General features: G+C 42.3%; 3 protein-coding genes across 5 annotated transcripts in view; 2 read left to right on the forward strand and 1 right to left on the reverse strand.

Moving 5' to 3' along the window:
- Positions 1-9,329: 9,329 nt before the first annotated feature.
- On the reverse strand, positions 9,330-13,487 carry cmpk2 (cytidine monophosphate (UMP-CMP) kinase 2, mitochondrial). The gene is made up of 5 exons (XM_035673427.1): positions 12,774-13,487; positions 12,395-12,509; positions 11,791-11,992; positions 11,361-11,594; positions 9,330-10,041 (listed from the first exon to the last, which is right to left on the reverse strand). The coding sequence occupies exons 1-5, from the start codon at positions 13,359-13,361 to the stop codon at positions 9,921-9,923; spliced, it is 1,260 nt and encodes a 419-aa protein (XP_035529320.1). The 5' UTR covers positions 13,362-13,487; the 3' UTR covers positions 9,330-9,920.
- Positions 13,488-13,627: 140 nt separating this feature from the next.
- On the forward strand, positions 13,628-17,667 carry rsad2 (radical S-adenosyl methionine domain containing 2). Its single transcript, XM_035673426.1, has 6 exons — positions 13,628-15,050; positions 15,732-15,893; positions 16,013-16,242; positions 16,332-16,481; positions 16,925-16,957; positions 17,272-17,667. The coding sequence occupies exons 1-6, from the start codon at positions 14,492-14,494 to the stop codon at positions 17,434-17,436; spliced, it is 1,299 nt and encodes a 432-aa protein (XP_035529319.1). The 5' UTR covers positions 13,628-14,491; the 3' UTR covers positions 17,437-17,667.
- Positions 17,668-19,004: 1,337 nt separating this feature from the next.
- Positions 19,005-21,889, forward strand: part of rnf144aa (ring finger protein 144aa) — a 29,586-nt gene continuing 26,701 nt past the window's right edge. The window contains exons 1-2 of one of the 3 annotated variants that reach the window (XM_035673428.1): positions 19,005-19,065; positions 19,134-19,551. The gene's annotated coding sequence lies outside the window, so the exon portion shown is untranslated. Of the gene's footprint in view, positions 19,066-19,133; positions 19,552-20,007; positions 20,142-21,889 lie in introns of those variants that run through there. The other 2 variants (XM_035673429.1, XM_035673430.1) reach the window with 2 other exon arrangements.

The following is a 21,889-nucleotide window of genomic DNA, read 5'->3' on the forward strand; positions in this document are numbered from 1 at the left end:
TGAACCTCCAATGAGGCCCACCTCTGCCTCTGCCTCCACGGCCACCAATTAGATAGTACCCATAATGCAACCTGAAAGATGCACTGAGCCCGGTGGCTTTATAAACATCCTCCCTGTCTACGACTAACGCCTCACAGCCTCGTCTCTTCGGCTCAACTTTGTGTATGGGTGTGGGTTTAAGTGTGCGCGTCAGGCGTGACTGTGTATGTGAGTTTGAGTGTTGAGAGTGATAGATCCTCCTTTCCAGGGATGCACTCCCATCCTGACAGTGAGCGTTATAGTCATTGCTCTCTCTCTCTCTCTCTCTCTCCCTCTCCTTCTCTCTCTCCCTCTCTCTCTCCCGACTACATTATCTTATCTGATTACTCTCTCAGCCGGGATGCGCAGACATACTGGAGACTGCAGTGTAATATAACATGCCTATATGACTTGTGGTTGCTACATGAGATATGCCACCACACACATCATACCACCAGTAACATCAGACCTGTCTGCCTGCCTCTGAGACCTGACAGCTTCATTGTTATTAACCATACACAAGAAGCCAGGCACAGACAGCCGGGCATATCAATGCTACAACAAAACTCTGTAATTATGCCGTAAATCAAAGCAATCTCCGGCCAAGCTCCGACCAATTTATCTGCAGACCTAGATTTAATGTGCACAGGGAGGTTGTCTTGCCCCGTGACTTGTGTACACCTCAGAATGGAATAAGGAACCAGCATGTAAAGCACACTGTATGGCAATGAATGATGCCTCCGTCTCATGCATTCTCCATCTTTTCAGCTGAAAGATAGCTTTCCCAGGTTTGGATCATAAAGTGGCAGTGAAACTGTAGCCTACCATCAGTATACGGCACTATTAAATAATCCACAGTGTTTTCAGTGGCCTGTGGGGACGACGCAGAGGATGGTATAAACATTAGAGTCGGGAACAGCCCTCCAGTCAGCCTTTTTATGCCATGCGAACAGGTGTGAACTCTGCCTCTCTGCTTTCAAACAATTGTTAGAAGTAATAAGAGACATCAAGCTTAGGATTCTGCTACAGGCTGCAACAACACATTCTCCTTGAAGTATATCCAAATGATGGTTCTTCTTAAAGCCGAACAATAACAGCTTGTGAATATCATCCCATAAATACTGTCTGAATTTTAAATAAACCCAACAGCTTTGAGTCCTGTATGTATGTAGCTGACACACTTGCACACTGCAAGGCGTAGCGCTTCATTGCATCAGACGTACTGTAAAGTAGAGGACTTAACTTTAAATGGGCCACCGTGTTGCACCAATCCATCATTCACAGAGCAGTCTGACTAGTTTGAGGTCAGGGGAAAGGATCAGTCGTTTAGGAGGGCAGAAAATTGAGGTCAGAGGGAAAGAGGAAAGGGAGTGTGGGAGGATAGGAGTGAAACTGATAGAAAGACACGTACCTAGTACTCACAGATATGAACACACACACACTATGTCATGGCGGCCATTTACTTATAGACACCTTCAGACTGAAAAAGAACATATTCATTTATGTACTATAAATATTATTCCATCTTATTTACGACCATTTGATCTCACCTCTCTTCATTCCTCTCTGCTCCTCTCTACCACCAATAGCACCAAAGCATTCAGTAAATCTATTGCTTTTTTGGTTGCTTCTCCCTGTTGATACTTTCATGAGGTCTTGTACAACAAGTCAGGGAAGAAAAAAAGATGAGATGGGGTGAAAGAGACAGCGAAAGGGTTTAGAAACAGCTAGAGATGAAAGGAAAACATGTGAAGAGTCAGAGGGACCGACAGAGAGTGTTTTTTGGCCAAATAACATGGTGTCAGATTCTGCTGTGTGGGTGTCTCTGAGCTGACATAGCTGTAACACAGAAATCCAATGGACCAGTGACTTTTCAAATTAAAATGTTGCACTGTGCATATTAATCACACCAAGAGAGAGGACTATTATACCCTCAGGGTGTTTCAGTTACTTGTTCATTGGCCAGTATCCATACCTCAGTGTAGGAGTGTTGATCTATAATTGGTTTTGCTTACATATTAAACCGAATTTGATGGTCAGTGGTCTTACAGTAGATTATCACTCGAAGTACTCTTTTATACTGTTTCCAGCTAACTATCTATTTCAGGATGGGATGGTTGTCTGAGGCATTTCCTACCTTGTTATGAATGTGCGCACATGTTCATGTAGGTGTGTCAGTGTGAGAGAAGGGGTAGGAGTGCATGCATCTGTAAGATAGACCTAACCTTGTAAAAGTATCTCTGCCTTTTGTTGCTGGACTTCCTTCAGGGTAACCTAGAGGTCAGTACTTGTCAGGTGGTTTTGAGATTTACCAGGAACATTTGCCTTTAACTGTTCTGTGAAAGATGACTCAATTGCATTCAAACTAATAGCGTTGGTTGGACCGCTAAGCCACTGTCACAGGATACAACACAATTTTCTCTACAAGTTCACTTAAAAGCTGTCTTTGAAACTAGCAGAACTGTTGGGATACTGTAGGTGTTAAATATAAACAAAGTCCTAGATCAACTTTCTTGCTAAACAGCAAAACCAAGAACCCAGTAATTACAGAACAAATGCCTCTGAGACACTAGAATTTGGAGAAGAGTTCTCTTACCTAAATATTTCACTTGCTCCTATATGTGCATATGGAATAGAATATGCTGAAAAAATGCATAGTACATGCAAATACATAACATATTATAACATATTTGTCTTCAGGCAAGATCTACCCAATTTTAAATTAGCTGACTCCTCCACAGATCCCCTGAAAACATTTCAGAAAATGATTTTTTAAAGACAACAACAAGTCATTAAAATGAGAGATCATTTTAAATTCACAGTTTATTCTTCTCCATTGCTCTGCTTTGAGAGCGCTTTAAATTAGGTGGAGAAGTGAATACCTCCAGGATTGCTACTGTGTGTGTGTGTGTGTGTGTGTGTGTGTGTGTGTGGTGTGTGCGTGTGTGCGCGCGTGTGTGTGTGTGTATTCATGTAACTGTCTGTCTGTCCCTCGCTTAAATTAGTGTTAATGATGCATCAGTCAAAACTCCTACACAACTTGACAGCATAGTGCATATTTAATAAGTGTATACTGTTGTCACTATATAATACCATTAATACTAATGACTCTATACAGTATATAAGCAGGATAAGAATACAAAATTAAGTGCATGCACAAACTTAAAACCAGCAAAAAAATTGTTTCTGCGTGACAAGAACTGTAGAATCCAATAAAATCCATTGCATCTATCATTGGAAGAGGAGCTTGACCCTGTAATTGTAATTGTTATAGTGAATGTGCAATTTGTCAGGTTTTGATACTATATTGATATGATAATGCTCTGTTTGGTACTACACTACAATTTTTGTAGTGCTATATGTTTTATTTTGGAAGTTTTGTGTTTTTTTATGTCAGGGTGATAACAATGTGTCATAGCCATGTATTATACAACACTGCTGATTTTGCTGCATATGTGCTTCTGCTCAAATGCTCTTTTTAGGCACTAGGTAACGGTTGTTTTTCTCCACACAGTATTTCTAACAACACAAAAAAAATTTTTGCAGTAGCACAATACCCACCTCAGTCTGATAAAAAACAGTCCCAGTACCCTAACTCAACCATGATGGTGCATCCAGTGGGCAGGATTAATCATCTCCCTGCTACAGAGCTATAGTGGGCTGCTCCATCTTGGCCCGGAGGAGACATCAAACGCACTCTCCCTGCCCGCCTGCCTACTGTTTCCCCTGGAGAGACAGAGATGGGTTAGAGAGTGGAGACTGGCCTCTGGTAGTGCAACTCTCTGTGGAGTCCATATTGATTACACCTGCCACTGGCGACTAGCTGGAGCTGTGTACTCTGACAGCTGGCAGCACAGGGCGAGATGGATAACTGCTCCAGCTAGGCTCTGGCCAGCTACATCATCACTTGGCTTTGTAGAGGGTGTTTGGAAGGCAAGATGTTTTTTCTTTTCTTTTCTTTTTTTGTCACTGGTACAGCTTTAGTTTACCTCTCTTCAGTGTGGTGTAACTGTATGGAACCCGCTGCTGTCTCAAGTCTTGTTTTCTTAAAGTGAGGTTTCTTAGATTGACTGTCATACCACAATATCTGAGACTCAAAGAACAGTTTTATGTTTTAATGGCTGCAAATTAAGACTCCACACTGAAAGGATCAGATGGTAGCCCTTTTTACAGTAATATCCACTATCCATATCATATTCTACACATGGCTGACCACAGGCTTGACTATTAAAGTTTCTTATTAGAGATGGACAGCATCGGAAGTGCCTCAAAGTGAGTATGTCCCCGACTTGTGAAAACATTTCTGCCTTTATATCATCCCATGAGGACTGCTCGCTAAACTAGAAGGCATGAGGAGTGACTTGTGGGAAGAGTTGGGAGGTAAAGCCAGTGTGAATCCATTTCCCCTGTTAGCTGGTAGTCCCTCCTGTAGGCTTCTGGGTATATAGTGTTTATTATGGAGATGAGCAGCTATAAACTCAATATTTTCCAAGGCGCAGTGAGAAGACTATAAAATAGGCAAATGCTGCGGCTCTCACACAGGAGAGCCATACAGTGAGCAAGCTAAATGGGTGTAGAGGGATTCAGATGGCTTAGTCAGGATAAGGGACTGGGATCTACTGGTATGTCTCTCTCATTTGTGTCTCTCTGCCTCTCTCCCTCTCTCTACCGCTGTCTGTTTTCACACCCCAAAGGCCTTATTTACAATCCTCTACACTGCAGTCGGTGACAACGGTAGTGGGTAACAGAAATTGAAATGTAAGCCTCACCAAATCCCTGGTCATCTGGTTTTAGAAAATGCACTCATGAATTGACAATACACACTCAACTCATGCTAGCATTTGGTACACTGAGTTAACAGCATTATAATTAAAAAGTTATATGATATTTGACAGTATGCGGTGCACTTTTACAGAGTTGCCTCACTGACGTTGAGCAAACATTTGCTCTGCTTAATGATTCATATTCCTCAGTATTATTCTCACTTTCTTTGTCAGTCTGTGCATTGTAATTTCTTCTCTCCCTGCAAGCACAGCTTCCCCCAACTGCTATGCATCTGTCTTTGGTAGTGTTCATCAAAGACCAGTGGCTCCCCTGACACCATTACAAGAATCCAGGATCAAGTTGCTCTACTTTTATTTATGTGTAGTGCTGTGTGTTTAAATATCTTCTTGCGATCTGAAGAGCTTAGTCTGTTTTGACCCAGCCATTATTTCTGTGGTAGGGACCACAAAAAACCCAGACCTCTGTGTCTCATGAGAGATTAGAATCAAAGAATAAGACCAGAGATAGAGAGAGGGAGAGAGAGGGAGAGAGAAAGAGAGAGAGAGTCAGTCAGTTTAGGTATTTTGAGAGTCAGTCAGCCACTTGCCTGTCAAGCAAGTAGCTTCTCAGCTGTCTGCTGATGCCTGATGAAGTAGGAGACATGCCTAAGCATTAATGGAACTGAAACAAAAATAAACAATTTTCAAGTATAAAAAGAGATGCACATACACAGCTGCGTAGAACTTGGCAGGGTTGCCTTTGATTTATTCCTCAGGGGGAAGAAGGACGGTATTTGTGTGTTTGGAAGGGGGAAAAAACATGGCACACAAGGAACATTCCAAGTTCGCCACAGGAAATCAATTTATTTGAGAGGGCAGCCAGGCTAAAAATAGGGAAGCCCCAAACAATAGAGTTGGAATTAATTGCCCAGATTTTGTGAGAAGGCAAGAAGACTCCAGAGAGCCAAAGTTTGTTCTCTGTCTTGTTTTCATATGTGTGTTATGGAAATATTAGTCTGGTCTAGTTGTCATGTTATTTTGTTTTTGGCATATTTCTGCTTGCTTGCAGCTGTCAAAACAGAACTGAATCTCAATCATTTTCTTCCCTGATATGACGACTTACCACTTGTCAACACTACTGCCAGCTGCCTTATTTGACAGGATATGATGATTTATCACAAGTTCTCCACAGTAAATAGACAATAACTGTTTTGTCACACTCCACTGAGTTCTAACTGGGTTTTCGGGAGTGTGTGAGGGAGTGCTGTAGGGGCCTTATGGGGGCTGATGTGCCGTTTTTAATGAGATCTCACAGCAGTGTTTAAATATTTAACCGTTCCTGGTGAAGCCTCCCCAACAGCCGCCAGGCAAAACTGGTGAGGTTTCATGCAATCATCACAGACTATACAGCACCTAACCCCTGAAAACATCAGAAAATAAGCACAACCTGAATATATAATGGCATCCTGAATACACAGCCTGCTGTGCCTAATACCCGCACCTATCGACAGAGACGCTGTCTTTGCCCCTGCAAATAAGTATTCAGACACCATGACAAAGGGTGAGGATGATGATGAAAAGCTGTTGAATTATACATCTGTTTTTTGATGGGATATTTTCAAAACTTTTTTTCTTTTCTTCCGACAAAGTAATTCCCCCATCTCTGCCACGGTTTTGCCATTTCCACCTCATTTTGAGCTCTGCTGTATGTTTTTGACAAACATTTCACCACCGATCAGTTCAACTCCTGCACCCTTCATGTTTTTACATCCCACCACCCGTCATTCACAGAGAATGGCGCTAGGGTGTCTGCCACCACCTGCTGTGTTCAGAGGGAAGGTGCAGTGCTGTGTATGCATTTGGTGTGTGTTTATGTGTGCAACTATGGCAGTGTGTGTGTGTGCGTAGAGGAGATTGGGCTGAATACACAAGATTTTGAAAGGAAGTGAGAGTCAAAGAGAAGACTGAGAAATGACTTAAGTAGGCTAGAAATTGCTGTCTCAAATTGCTCTGTTTCAATCTGATTTTTCTAATCCAATTTGGTGTAATGCTTTTACACACCATCCCTGGCAGTTGTTTAGGATGTTTAGTGAATATTTAGGACAAAGATGGTATTTGAAGCTTCTTGGGGAATGCCATACTGTACAGTACAGTATTCGCAGGTGAGGATAGTATTTGGAAAATGTGCTGTACCTGCCAGCTGGAGGAATCTGGTGGGACTTCAGCCCACAGATGACAGCATCCGCAGCATCTCCCTTCACTTTTGCCTGCCCCCCCCCCCTCTCTATCCACCATCCTCTCCTCCTTTTCCAGTCTTCCCCTCGGCTCCTCTTCCCTCTTTTACACCCACCCTTCCCCCATCACAGACAGCCCATCCTCGCCTGTCTACCAAGCGAACTCAGCTCTCCTGAAATCCACCATCATATCCAGTCACCGCTCTAAGGACCCACTGATTGAAAGGAGCATTATTAGCCCCTGCTAACCTGTCCATTCACTGTGTAAAATGCTGTTTATTTGACATAGGATGTATATAGACATTGCTGTAAGGTCTTTAGAGTTTGGCAGACACTTGGTGCCAAATCATATGCATGACTCCTCTTGCCATGCCGCTTCATGTGGCTGCCAAGTAGAGGCCCACTGGGGTCTTTGCCAGGGGACCCAGACTACTATTCAAACCCACCCCCACCCGACCACACTCCTAACACACACACACACACACACACCTTGTGCTTCCCCCGATGCCCTCTCTCCCTCCCCCAACCTGTACCAGCCCTATGCCCTCCCATTCCCCTCCCACCCCTACCCCCTCAGTCTCCATACCACACTCATTATTAATGATCTGAGGGACAGCTTTCATTTGATCTATTACTTAGGATGGGACGGCGGCTGCTGTGCTGCTGCATCCCTGCTGGATCTTTAATTATTTCATGGAGGGCTTTCCTCCTCTCCGCTGCTCCTTCTCTGTTGTGCAGATGAAATATTGAAGTTGAGGAGTGTAGTGCAAAGTGGCCCCATACAGGGTGAGGTGTGTGTGCGTGTGTGTGCGCATTTTCTACTTTGTGTCTGTGTACTGTACTGTTTATTTGTGTGCATGAATGTGTGTGTAAGGCTGAGCTCCTCCTGCAGTTCTCAGACGGATCTTAGTTTTTCCATAAAATGTGGTTTGGACTTTTATCTTGCAACTTCAGTAGTGAGGTCACAGATTGGAAGCAGATTGTATTAGTTATTAAGTTTTTCCCTGAAACCACAGCTCAACTTCGAAACACACATATTCAATGTGTGAATGTGTGAGTTGTTGTTATTGTTAAGACCTCTGGGTGTTTCCTGGCTATCTGACAGAAACAACTGAACAAATCCTTTAGGAAAAACACCATTAACAAATGTAAAGAGAATTATTTCAGTGCATGTGTAATGTACTGTGATTATGGGCCATTAATGTCATATTACAGTTGCGTTGAGGGGCAGTAATGGCATGATATCACCACTCACTTTTTGTTGCCAAGAATAACAAAGCATAAAAACATCTGACGTGGAAATATGGCTGACACCACAGGCACTGCAACTTTGCATTCAGGTATGATGTATGGTGTAATGCCTAATTGCTTTGCTCTCCCACTTCATAAATTTCGGGCTCTCTTGAGACAGAGGCTACTGTGTTAATGGCAATCAAAATTCCACACAGGTTTGTGCTACATTCATTTTGTGTCAAACCGCACATCCGCAGCGACACCAGGCAGCTGAGGGCTTATGAATTCAATAAAATGTCTGGAGATACTTACCTCATGCAGGAATCCATACTCCATAAACATAATGACACCTTATTTTAGTTTATTTGATTACATGTGATGGTATGATTTGCATCCACAGCACCTCTCCACTCAGTAAAACACTGGATTGCTGTAATTGGTAGTAGGAGTAATCCATGCGCTTATGTGGGGGAGCACTGGAATGACATTGATATACAGCGCTCCATTAATTGCCATATGAATAGGGTCTGCAGTGGTTGGCGCTCTGCTGATGCATCACAGTAAAAGAGATGGGTCACTCTGTCTTCTCCAGCCCGCAGCTTTGCCAAGCTCATAATTACTAAAACCTCCAATTAATCTTCCCATCACATAGGGCAAATATACACTTCCTCCATACATAAATGAGTTACAGTATATGCTCTTAGTAAATGCGCAGGACTGTGTGTATGTTTACACAAGTAGGTGTGCATGTGTACATTTATGTGTGCACTGCCTGTGAATGCCTGTGCCCATGAGAACATCAAGTACAAACAGCAGTATATGTTCTCAGTGCACTTGATAGCTCCACTGCGAGCCACACAGGTTATCAATACAAGTGATATCAGATGTGTCAATATTACAGTCGATCTGTAGCATACTGTTTTTTTGTAAAAAGTCAATGTGTTCACAGACAGAAGTTCGTATGCAGTTATATAAGCAAGCTTTAAACACAGACATACTGGTATACAGTTTGCATAACAAACTTCTTTGTAAGGCTTACGTAAGACATAATCACTCACCCAAACAAATATTTAGTGTCATTTTCTTTTAATTTGAAACATATTTTCAACATATTCACAAACATATATTCACAAATTATTATGATTACTAAGTGTTTTATTTGAATGTAAATTGGATTCTATCATTTCTTTCAATGTTTTCATTCTTGAGGGTCTACTGCATATTTAGAAATGTGGATGTTTGTGTGCCTAAAATGAAATATAACTGACTGGTGCTTATATGAATGTTTCTATCCATTTCCTCGGTGTCTGTCCAAATACAAGTGGTTGTCAATAAGTGCAGGGACACTATGTCTGAAGGCTACACTGTGTCTATTTCTGAGAGGTCACAACAGCAGTTAAATGCACACTTCTTAACAATACTTGTGTGTGTGTGTCAGAATCTGTGTGTGCGTGTGTGTCTACATGAATATGTATTTCTGATTGTAGCATGCAGTTCTGGCCCCTGGCTATTCAACCTTTACTCATTCTGAATAGAATCTCTTCTCCACACTCCAATCTGGTCACCATCCCTCCTACTATTGCATTCACAACACCTTACTGGCACCCAGTGGTGCAAGGAGGTACTGCATCCACTTGATGCTTGGCTGACAGCAGGGGAGACGGAGAACTGCTTACAAGTGGCATTTGGCCCTAATTAAAAGCTGCACTTGTTGGAGCACTTGGTCTGCAGAAGGACTAGCATCCACAGTGACGCAAGCTGGGCCAATGATCCTCCGGTAAGCCTCCTCCACTCTGCAAAGACACACATGAACAACCAAATTGGTGAACAAGTACGGAAAATAAGCATATAAACACAGCAAACGACACTCTGCATTACAACGAATAATCTGCTTTCAGATGTGTGAGTATTTTGACTGCCTGCTTCCAGTTTTGATGAACAGTGAGGAGTGAGCGATAAAAATGCACAACATCTAAGAAATTTAATATGAGAAGAAACAACACAGATGGCTCAGAGCGTTTCCTGAGACAAATAAAGAATAGTCCTTGTGACAGTGATCGACCAAGACTGCAGAATCTCTCACTCTCTCAGCGGCAGACAGTCAACTCGCTCCATTTTCTAATTCTGCTGGCCCAACATCTGGCTGTCCCGTGTGGAAAGGCCATTATGTCAGGATAGAGGATGAATGAAAGTAGCCATCGACCTGTCTGCGTAGCGACTAACTGGGCCGGCAGTGCCTGTGAGTTTTGACCAGCTTAATGGAGCACAACAGCTCAGCAACTAATCACCTGTTCTTTCTCATCAGCTGCTTCCCCCACGGGACAGTAATTGATTGTTAAGTGTTTGATGGATCAGACGAAGACTGAGCTGACCTGACTCAGTGAAACGAGCAGTACGGTTTTTATCCCATCTGTGGTTTTATGTTTTCACACTCAGTGAACTTTTTTCATCACAGACTGTAGAACATTTTTCCACACACGTCACATCGCTAAATTGGTTTTCTTCTTTCTTTTTCTGTCATTACCCACTCTGGGTACCATACAGTTGTACTGTCATACTGGACCTCAGTCATATTAATAGAACAGTGCATACAGTGCAGTCTTATATTATGAGAACTCCATTTATGTTAAAATGTACGGCTACTAAAAAATGTCTTCTAAAACGGTTAAAGTTTTTGATCAAATTGTTGATTCCAGTGCAATTTCAGAAATTGTATTTTATAATTTAAGGAATTAATAGTTTAAACAAATTCAACAACTGCCAGAGGTTTTTTTCTCTTGCTTTAAGAAAAGTTATCTCAGTATTTTAGCTGTCCGAAAAGTCAATTCACTATTTTATCAACTATTACTATAATTTTGATAATCAATTAATAGTCTGAGACATCAAGCAAGTACACATAAGCCAGTTGAAGACATCACCTTGGGTTTCTGGTAAATTGTGATAGAATTTTCCCACCATTTTTTGATGATTTATTCAAAGAAGCAATCAACAGATTGGTAATCAACATAATTAGCTCTACTATTTCACATGCCTGATTGTAAACTTGTAAACTCAAACTTATGTATATATCCTACACATATATTATGTACAAAATGATATCCAAACATCTCACTTGAGTCTGAAAAGCTGGTTGTGGTCCAGCTCTTGCTCCTCTTCCGTCTTTCCTTGACCTCTGTCCCTCAGCCTCCTTTTCCTCTCCTCAGGATCCAGGGTGAGTAAGATCACCAGGCTGGGCTGGAGCAGGTCACTGGGCCAACGGTAAACCTCCGAACCCTCTGCTGGAAGGTTGCACACTGAACCGCCCACTGCTGTGGCAATGGCATATGCTGCTGTGCTGTGCCAGAATCTGGGGAAAGATAATGGATGGTGGATTGAAAGGTGAATGATGGATGGATGGATGGATGATCAGGTAACTGGCCTCGCAGGAGCAGAAGATGTTAAGCATTCAATTGTAGGTCTAGATCCCTGGAGAATATTGTCACAAAACAGGCAAACTTCACACATCAACACACACAACTTTGTGACATCTCAGCTGTCTTTACCTGTCAACGATGACAGGTGTCTTCATGCCCTCCTGGCCTACTTGTTCTGCCGTGATGTAGTTCCCCAGAGCGTAGAACGCCCTGCGGATAAGGGGCGGCTCCTGATCAAAGCAGGCCCTCAGGGGGGACAGGCACTGGGGAGGGGACCGCAGAAGAGTGGCCCCCAGAGTATCCCTCAGAGACTCAGTCAGAGTGGTCTTACCTGTGATGGGAAGAGTGAGGGAGAAAAAAAGAAAAGGCACAAACAAAGAAGAAACACAATGACTGGGTACAGTTTCGGAAAGCAAAAGGCAGAATTCATCATATTTTTTAAATGTAATAAGGGACTGAAGTGACTCTGGAAAAGTTGACTGAACTAAAACTCCCATCCTACCTACATGGTTGAGCTTTCATGAGGTTTCGCAAAGAGTATTAGATGAGCAAGCTCTTCAATAAACCATTTTCTCAGTGATGTAACTTTTCTGAGGTCATGATACATGATATTCCATTAGGCGAGGCTCGCTGGCAGATAATGGCTTTAGCAGAGAACAACTGGCCATCACTTTAGCAAGACATCTATACATCAAACTGATCCCATATTTATTTATGAGGTAATGGCATTAACCTGTGGCATCCAGGCCCTCTATGACAATAACAGGGAAGTCTGGTTTACTTCTGGCCGGCGCTCTGCTGGGCAGCAGCTCCATAACAGACGTTGCCTCTGGGATGATGTCACCACACTGCAGAACAGACACAATCAGTTTTCTGCTGTGAGAGGAGGCAGGGGGGAGTCATACACTGCGCACATGAACACACGCACCCCTGTGGGCCACCTGGCACTGATAGATAAATGGAATAATCAAGTGCCACTTTGGGCAGCTTGGTGTACGCTGCTATACCTTTATCTACCGCATGAGGGTGCCATTTTTACCATTCCTTGCAAATAAAGCATATTTCTATACTATTTGTTTATGCGCATATCATAACGAGGCTGGGATAAGAACCTCTTTCAGGACTTCACAGGCATCTTCAAAGCTGTAGAAAACATCAGAGTTGATGATGTTGAGAGTAGATGGGTGATATTCTGGCGGCTGTGAAGGCACCACACAGTACCCCTTTGACATTTCCACGGTTTGGCTGTCTGCATGAGACCACAGATGCTGACACAGCTGGCCGTCCTTGCCTCTCAAGTAGGAACACACAAGCACAGGATCACGCCGTATTAAATCTCGCAAAAGTCTCTCTGACGGGGAAGAACTCTCAGAATTGTCTTTTAGAAAGTACCCCCTGATGAGAGAATCCTTGACATTTGGCAGAAATGAGGACATGGGAGACACATCACACTCCGGAGGCAAGTCTCTCAACAATTTCTCTTTCAGCTCCGCGTAAAACTTGGCTCGCTCGACCCTGTCGCCGCCGCAGACGAGGAGAGAGTAACACCTGTCATGGTCTCGGACTTTGCTGAACACCCGCGGCGCTTCCTCTCCCCGGTGCCTTTCTTGAATGGAGAAGTAGTGCGCTGCGCCGTCCAGCTCCACTGAAAAAACACGCGTGGACCACTGAGGAAGGAGAGACATTGTGCGCCGTGCCATCTGCTAGCCGAGCCAGTTGTGATCAGTTTCCAGTCTAATGATACTTACTGCGGCATTACATAAAGTGGCCGCTGCCGGGAAAACGAAACTAACTGGCCCCTAACTGGGGAAAACGAAACCTAATGAGTTGTGCTACTAATTAACGGGGAATGTTTTCCTTGAGTCCGAGTTATGTTTGTGGAAGAACCGGTTCAAATAGTTGCTGGTTGTGTCACACTAAAGTAGGGTGCCTGTGTCATCAGTTTGACACGTGCCGGGGGTGTGGGTGCAGGAATGAAAGAAAAGAAACCGGTTATTATTATTTTTATTATTATTATCACTAAGGAAGCAGAGATGGATAAAGGTGGAAGGCTTGCAGAGGAAACACAATCCTCTGGATGGCCCTGAAAGCTGATAGGCTGTTTCATTGACAGTAATTAATATATTATTGAAGACGTGCTAAAACATTTAATAAGGCGAGCATGAAATAATAGAAAGAACGTCAGCAGGCAACCGTTTACAAACATGCTTTGCCTCTGTGCAAGTTTCAAAGGTCATCAAAAGCATTGTTACAACTAAGTTTTATTATAGAATGGCATCTTATATCAGTAACATCCAAACTTAATCACTTATATCTGTAAATATATCTGTAAAATAACAACTGTTTTCAGCTTTGTGACAATGCATCTTCCAGATACTCGAAGAGAGGGTTGTTAAATAGTTTATTTAGCTTAAGAAGAGACTTTGCCCAACCCATAAAGGGAACACTTGATTCTCAAGTTGATCAGAAATGCAATATCATCACATTTGGAGATACATGGTTTTCACTGGACAGGAAGGGTGTGAAAACCTCTGATCTGATAAGTAACTAGTAACTAAAGCTTTTTCAAATTAAGTACTGAAGCAGAGATGAATAAAAGATGATTTTACTGACAGTAATTAATATATTATTGAATACGTGCTAAAACACTGACAATGCAAGCATGAACATCAGCAGGCAACCATTTATAAACATGCTTTGCCTCTGTGCAAGGTTTTAAGTCTATCAAACGTTTTATTATATAATGGCACCTCATATAAGTAATGCCCATATTTAATCACTTATTAGTTACCATAAAGTTCACAGTCCTTCTTGTTGTTCCATCTGTATAATGACTGAAGGTGTGTTTACTTGTAAGGCTGATTTAGAACTTCGCCTGCAGTGTCACATTGTGTGCAGTCATCTGTCGCGCACCCAGCTGAGTTTCGTTTTCGCTGTTTGTAAACAGAAACTCAAAGCTGCTCAGCTGAGCAGCTTCACTGTCCTACACACGCCCTGCAGCCACCTATTTAAGAGGCATCCACAGTCCGAACGGAGCATGTCTGATTGGGTCGGTCTGAAGATGCAGTTATCCTCTGTACTCTGGTCTCCGAAGCTGCTGCTGCAGCTCTGCATCAGCACCCTGCACGGCATTCTGGCGAGCGTCTTTTTAAAAGTTCGTCAGTGGACAGCGGGAGCCTGCAGGGGAACGATAACCTCACCTGTGTCTCCCGTTGACAGCAAACAGGACCAGAGCAACGTACAGAATGCGACGACTCCGACAAGTGTCAACTATCATTTTACACGCAAGTGTAATTACAAATGTGGGTTTTGTTTCCACACTGCAAAAACATCCTTCGTCCTTCCTCTAGAGGAAGCCAAGAGGGGGCTCAAACTTCTGAAGGAAGCAGGTAAAGTGGACTCATCAGTATATCCTGTTTACGGAGCCTCTAAAGTCCCAAAAGGCACAAGTTACTTATCTTGTGCGCAAACTCCACTACAAGTAGTGCATTCAAAACCTTAGTTAAGTAAAAGTTATGACCAAACTGTACTTAAAGTATTAAAAGTATTAATATTAAATAATTAATATTAAAAGTAGACATTATCATTATGCGGAAAAATGATCCCTGTCAGTGTTATAATATTATATATGATTATATATTTTTTTATTCTATACTGCTACTACTACTGTAGATGTTTAAGCTCAAGCTAATTTTAACAACTTTATGTACTGTTGGGTAGTTTCATCTACAGCAATACATCCTGTTCTGTAAGATCATCATATGTTTGTAGCATTGTGACAATGCATCTTCCAGATAATCCAGAAGGGTTTTTAAATAGTTTATTTAGCTTAATAGAATAGAATTTTCTTAACCCAAACTTGATCCTTAAGTTCATCCGAAATATTCTAATAACTAAAGCTGTCAGAGAAATTAAGTGGAAGTAAAACATACAATATTTTCCTCTGAGATGTAAATACTCAGGTAAAATACAAGTACCTTAAATTCTTAAGTAGAAGATTAAATGTCATTGGTCTTTTGTGTGGTGTCAGACCTCTAGCATGCAGTTTAATTTATCTCTATGTTTATCAGGCATGGAAAAGATCAACTTCTCTGGCGGAGAGCCTTTCTTGCACGATAAAGGAGAGTTTCTGGGGAAGTTAGTTCAGTTCTGTAAACAGGACCTCCAGCTCCCAAGTGTCAGCATCGTCAGCAACGGAAGCATGATCAAAGAAAAATGGTTCCAGAAATATGGTAAGACTTTTAACTCTTCTTCTCTTTACCAGATTGTACACTTAGTTGTGAGCTTATTTTTAGTCTAAGAAGAAGGGCTTCATTGTTATGCAAAATTATGCGCTCTCTCTCCCCATCAGGTGACTATCTGGACATCTTGGCCATCTCTTGTGACAGCTTTGACGAAGATACCAACCAGCTGATTGGCAGAGCTCAGGGCAGGAAAAGCCACCTCGACAACCTTTACAGGATTTGTGACTGGTGCAAGCAGTACAAAGTGGCATTCAAAATCAACTCGGTCATCAACACCTTCAATGTGGACGAAGACATGGCGGAGAACATCACTAAGATTGGCCCCGTCCGCTGGAAGGTAACATTAAAAAGCAAGAGTATGTTTGTGTGTATGAGTCTCTTGGCACACATACTCACCCTCTCTGTCTGTGCTCCCTGTGTGTTCAGGTATTCCAGTGTCTGTTGATTGACGGGGAAAATGCAGGAGAGACAGCCCTGAGAGAGGCGGAGAGGTTCGTCATCAGTGACCAACAGTTTCAGGAGTTTCTGGAGAGACACAGCAGCGTCTCCTGCCTCGTTCCTGAGTCCAATGAGAAGGTATGAGGTTGTTAATAGTAAGATTTCCCATATTGAGATACTGTGACATTTGTTGATACCAAGTTATATCACATTTTAAAGAACAAGTCACTGTTGTCCATTCCTACATAATATTCCCATTATGTAGTTGTCCTGTCCACATTTAGCACTTTAGTCTCTCTGATTTTATAATACCAGGGTACAATAAACAGTGGTCACAACACTACTTGTGGCTGAAGCCAAATTGTCATCCGAATGCACCCTTAACACTGTGCACTCAGTTTGTACAGATAGAAGTAAATGGAAAAGAGATAGCAAACTCATAACTGGAGTGCAAGAGTCCAATTCAACCTGCATCTTGGCAGTAACCTTTTTGTAGGACATTTCTTATTGCAAGTGGAGCAAATAATGTGACGATGTTGAGAATCCCATGTTAAAGTTTTTGGTCTTGGTTGTCTTCACAGATGAGGAATTCCTACCTGATCCTGGATGAATATGTAAGTACCTTATATTGTTTAAGATTTAAACACAGTCCTCTTATTTCTACTTACACAGGCCATGTGAGTCTTTCCTTATTTAATTGTTAATGTAACTAGGCCATTAGGTTGCTGAAGTAAGTTTTTATTTTTGTCAAATTTAGGGAAGTTAGAATGGGAAGTCATTAAATAGTGAATGCTTGAATGGAGTTGAAAGACTTAAGTCTGGCATCATTTAAATAATTAAAATTTGCAGGTTTTTAAGTATTTGGCTCATGTTCTTATAACTGTTCGAAACATGTTTGTTACAGATTTACCATTTCTTCATTTTTCAGATGCGTTTTCTGGACTGTCGAGATGGAAGAAAGGACCCGTCCAAATCCATCCTCGATGTTGGTGTGAAGGAGGCCATTTGCTTTAGTGGCTTTGATGAAAGGATGTTTTTCAAGAGAGGAGGGAAATATGTGTGGAGCAAAGCTGACATGAAGCTGGAATGGTGAAAATCTGGATGGTTGATATATGTCTGTTGATAGATTGCACAATTTGTACAGTACTCGTGTTTTTATTTTTATTTGTGTGTGCTACTTTTATAACTTAAGACATGTTGAATTTAAAGTCACAATTTTTGCACTTTCTTGTTTTGATAGATTGGTTTATAGATTATTCTTTCCTTGCACTGCAGACAGCTGTGTGACCAAATATATTTTAATAAAAACACTTATTTGTGAAAATTGTGAAAGTTTTTATTTTGTTTTAGTCAGCACGTAGCACGCTACATTATCATGAAAAATCCCTTTCTTCCAATATGGCTGATTGAAGACCAGCCTGAAGGTCCAGGCATAAGATAAACAGTTTTAAGAAAGATACATTATACATCACTTTCATTTAAACAACTTAAATATAACTACATTTTCTTCATATTTGTTTATACAGCACATTTAAATCAATAAAACTAATTCAAAAATAAAATGGACTAAGAAATCCAACAATATAAGATAAAAAGATGAAAACCTAAGACGTAAGTTTTGTGACATGTGATTTAAAAGATTCTGCATAGTAGTAAGTAAACTGGTCACACTGGCTCTCGTAACAACATGTGACTTCCAGTAAAGTAAAGATGCCATTCATGACTTTGACAACTGAAAGGAATTCTAACCATGTAATCCTCAGGTTGAGCGAGAACTACTCTCTCTACTCGTTCAGTGCGTCACCAAGGCATCAGACATCCACCCCAACAAATGCTATTAACACATGCCATTTAGTGGATATTTTAATCTTTGCCAACCTCAACAGACAGGTTCTGTTATCTCTACTGTTAAAGGCAAGTCTCTAATTGCTTTACTGCTTTAGCAACCTGGTAGACAACATAAATACATTCATATTGCTCTACCTTGCCTGACATTGTATATGGATGTTCTAATGGAAGGCTAACTGATTAATTAACTAATCATTTCAGCTGTACCTGTATATACTGTTGGGTGGTTTCCTTTATAAGAAAACATGTTTCTTTAGCCATTTTGTAGGTTTTGTGCAAATATATAACAAGCTTTCAGATAATTATTCCCTCTGATTTGTAGTGAAGTGAATTGTCAGAACGTGGCATGAAAAGACTAAAAGTACAGTTACCCCAAATTTTTAACTTAAAGATCCCCTCCAGACATGCATTAAGACATATACAAATAGTCTGCTTGGCTTCCAAACTATTTTTGATTGACACAAATTATGCTCACATAAAAATCTGATTTTCAGTGAGAGAAACTTTTTCCTTCTAGTGTCAAAGTCTGCACATACACCATTCTGCACAGTGAAGCTCAAACACCCAACTGTAGGAATATGAAGAAAACCATAGCTTTGAGTGGAGGGGGACTTGAAGCACAATATTTGAGTAAACGTGCATTCCACCACTGCTGGAGGGATTACGTTTCTATGACTGTTAAAATGGGGCGATTGCGGTAGTGTGCCAGCAGGGGGCGCTGCTGTTTGTGAAACGCTTGGCGGGGGCGCTGAGCTCTCTCTTAAAGCGACAGGGCAGCACGGCAGACAGGGAAAGCCTCTGACGAACAAATGGCGTCTCTCCAGTGCGGAGCAGCTGATTTCCTCCCGAGCACGGCAGCAGGGACGGCGGAGAGGTAAACACACCGCCCTCGGATCTTTTTTTTTTCTTGCAACCACACAGCCTCTCGCTTTTTCCCCGCAGGATTCGTGCGGCAGGCTGACGGCTGGACGTTTTCGGTAATCGAGAGCAGAGCGCTGTTCCGGTGTACAAACAATCCGACTGTCAAGCAAAACAGATTGGAGAGTGTCAGCTGCAGCTTCCCCTCCGCTCGGCTTGTTTATCTACGCTGTGCTCGCCGATGGTGGCTGTTAGTGTTTCACCGGGGCCTGTTCTCAGGCGCTATAGGAGACAGTAGCGGGTCAAATGTTCCCACCCCGCTGTCGGAGGGGCAAATTATGAACATGGGCATCACCCCTTCAGAGATATCCTCCTCCTCCTCCTCCTCCTCCTCCTCCCGCCTGACTGGTTGGCCGCGTCTTCGTTAATCTAATTCAGGAGATCATCTTCTCAACCTTTCCCGAGGTTACACCATCAAGACGGCGTTATCTCAGAAAGCCAGGTAAGGTTTAGGGCTTTTTTATTTTGATTTAATTCAGTGTAACACGGCAGGAGCTGTATGATCTCCCAGCCTCTATTAGAAACTGCTGTCGCATTTTATTTTCGCCATTTCCTCGTTTTTGACAGCAGGATGTTTTGTACTTGTACCGGCCGACTGCTAGCGATGTCTGAGGTGATAACTCGTTGTTGGCCTATTTTAGAGTAAACAGCTGCAGTGAATAGGTGACCAAGCTGGCTGCAGGTAGCTGCCTCAGCAAGGGTTTAATTTGTTTTCTGGTGTGGTGTGTGTGTGTGTGTGTTGCTGACACTTGATCAGAGTTGCTGTAATTGCTGTTTACCACAGCCTTAAATCATATTTGTTTCCCAATACAGCAGCTGCACAGTGTTGCATCTGAACTCCCCGAGCACAACATGCTCAGAGTGGATGGCTCCACCGAGCTCTGAAAGGTCACTTGGTGCCCTGCTATTTCCATTTTAAGCAGCAGGTCCCCCCTTCAGGGTACAGTCAGATTATAGGCATAGCTATGAAACCAGGCTACTAGACAAACGGAGCATTCCTCGCAGCCAGCGCTGGTCAAGGCTGTGAGGTAGGTAGGTGTGTGTGTGTGTGTGTGGTACATGAAATTCTAATGCACCTGCACACTGTATTCTGTGTGTTCTGTGGTCTATCACGCTGTATTATCTGCTCTCAGGTAGGCAAACGTGTTTGTGTTTTACATCGCATGACAGCAAAGGAAGGCAAAATGTCATCAGCATCATGTAAAAAAAAACGTTAAATATCAGATGTCAGTGGGTCACTTTTCTTTTTTTTACATGGTGTGTTTATGTGCCTGGTTCTGTCCATGTGCCAGCTTTTATGAAATGCATTCAACATATTGGGAGGCACACACGAGGTCCACCCCATTATGAACCTTGGCTTTTAAAAATCCCTCTCTGTGTGCTATTGATTCTCTCTCCAGTGTCATGCTTTGAGCCGTATTGCAGGAGCTACGGAGTGAATCACCCACATGGACACACATTAAGGCGATGTTGTGATGCATGTTGTTTTTCCATTCTCCTCTCCAGAAGGAGCCTGTTCCCATGGTGCAACAAGCCACTGTGTTTGCTGCTGCATGTTTGTTCAAAACAAGAGAAAGATGGTCCGTACAGAACAGTAACACATTCCTTAGAGTGACCTGCAGCCGTCAGCCCGTTCCCACAGGACAGTGGAGATGAGTTTACTTAAGAGGGAGAAGGAATGAGGTTATGATGCCCAGAACTTGGCGTGCCATTCCAGTCCAGTGGGAGTACTGTCACGATCAGAAAATACACAGGAACAGATGTGTACACATGCATGCACATATATGAAGAGCACTTTATATAGACATAGAGGGGCTATGATTGTTTTAGCATGCTGTGTTAGCCTCACACACAGCACAGGCACGTCTCTCAGTAAAGCCTTATCTTAGCCATTCATGGGTCTGCCTGGCCTTGGCCACGCCACATACTGAAAGATATTACTGCTGCGCTTAGAAAAAAAGATCTCTGCTGAATGTTATTGTGATGCTGATGATAAGGCACTTTGGTAAACCCAACAGATATTCTGATTGCAGGGGAAGAGTTTGTCCCTGGGTTTGTTTTACATTGACTCAGCTTTCATAAAATCGTTCTGCAAAACAAGGCCTCTGAAAGATTGGTGGTTTTTTGCTTTGAAGATGAATTATTAGCACTACATGAATGCAAATAATACAGTAAGACTAGTAACTGCAATATTACTACCTTCCTGTATATACTGTACATACTTTCTGTTCCTTGATTTGTAGCATGTCACTTTATGTTCTGTTGCAATCACACAAGTGTGTTTGGGGATTAAACAAAGGAAGTGCTTTGGTTTTCTAGGCCTGAATCGGTCTGAGGCAAATCTTGCAGTTCCTGAAGAGGCTATCTGCCTGTGTAAGAGTTATAAACCTCATCAGCTCTACTGTGGATCACCTAATGTTAAGGAGATTAGTCAACCTGAGACGGAGTTGATCTAGAAATGTGACACACATTTTGTTTAAATACACTTAACCCGCGATTAAAACTCAATTACTGTCAGTTCCTCATTACCTAAGTCTTGTTAGAGTTGAGGAGGGTCTGTGAGCGCAGGACGTGTAAGTGTTTTTGAGGTTAGGTAACTGGCATTTCTAAATAGACTTAGCTGTCTCACATATACAGTACACTACTGCAGTGCACGATGGTTGAATCACTTCTTTATTCTAGTACCATTTCCACGTCTAGAGAAGTGATTTTTGGTGTAATCTGACTCCAGGGGTTGTAGTCTGCCTTTGTGCAGTCAGACTGCCAAGGATTATGCAACA

This window comes from Morone saxatilis, unplaced genomic scaffold (genome assembly GCF_004916995.1).
Source record: "Morone saxatilis isolate NCDOM2014 unplaced genomic scaffold, NCSU_SB_2.0 Contig3, whole genome shotgun sequence".
NCBI classification, from domain to species: Eukaryota; Metazoa; Chordata; class Actinopteri; family Moronidae; genus Morone; species Morone saxatilis.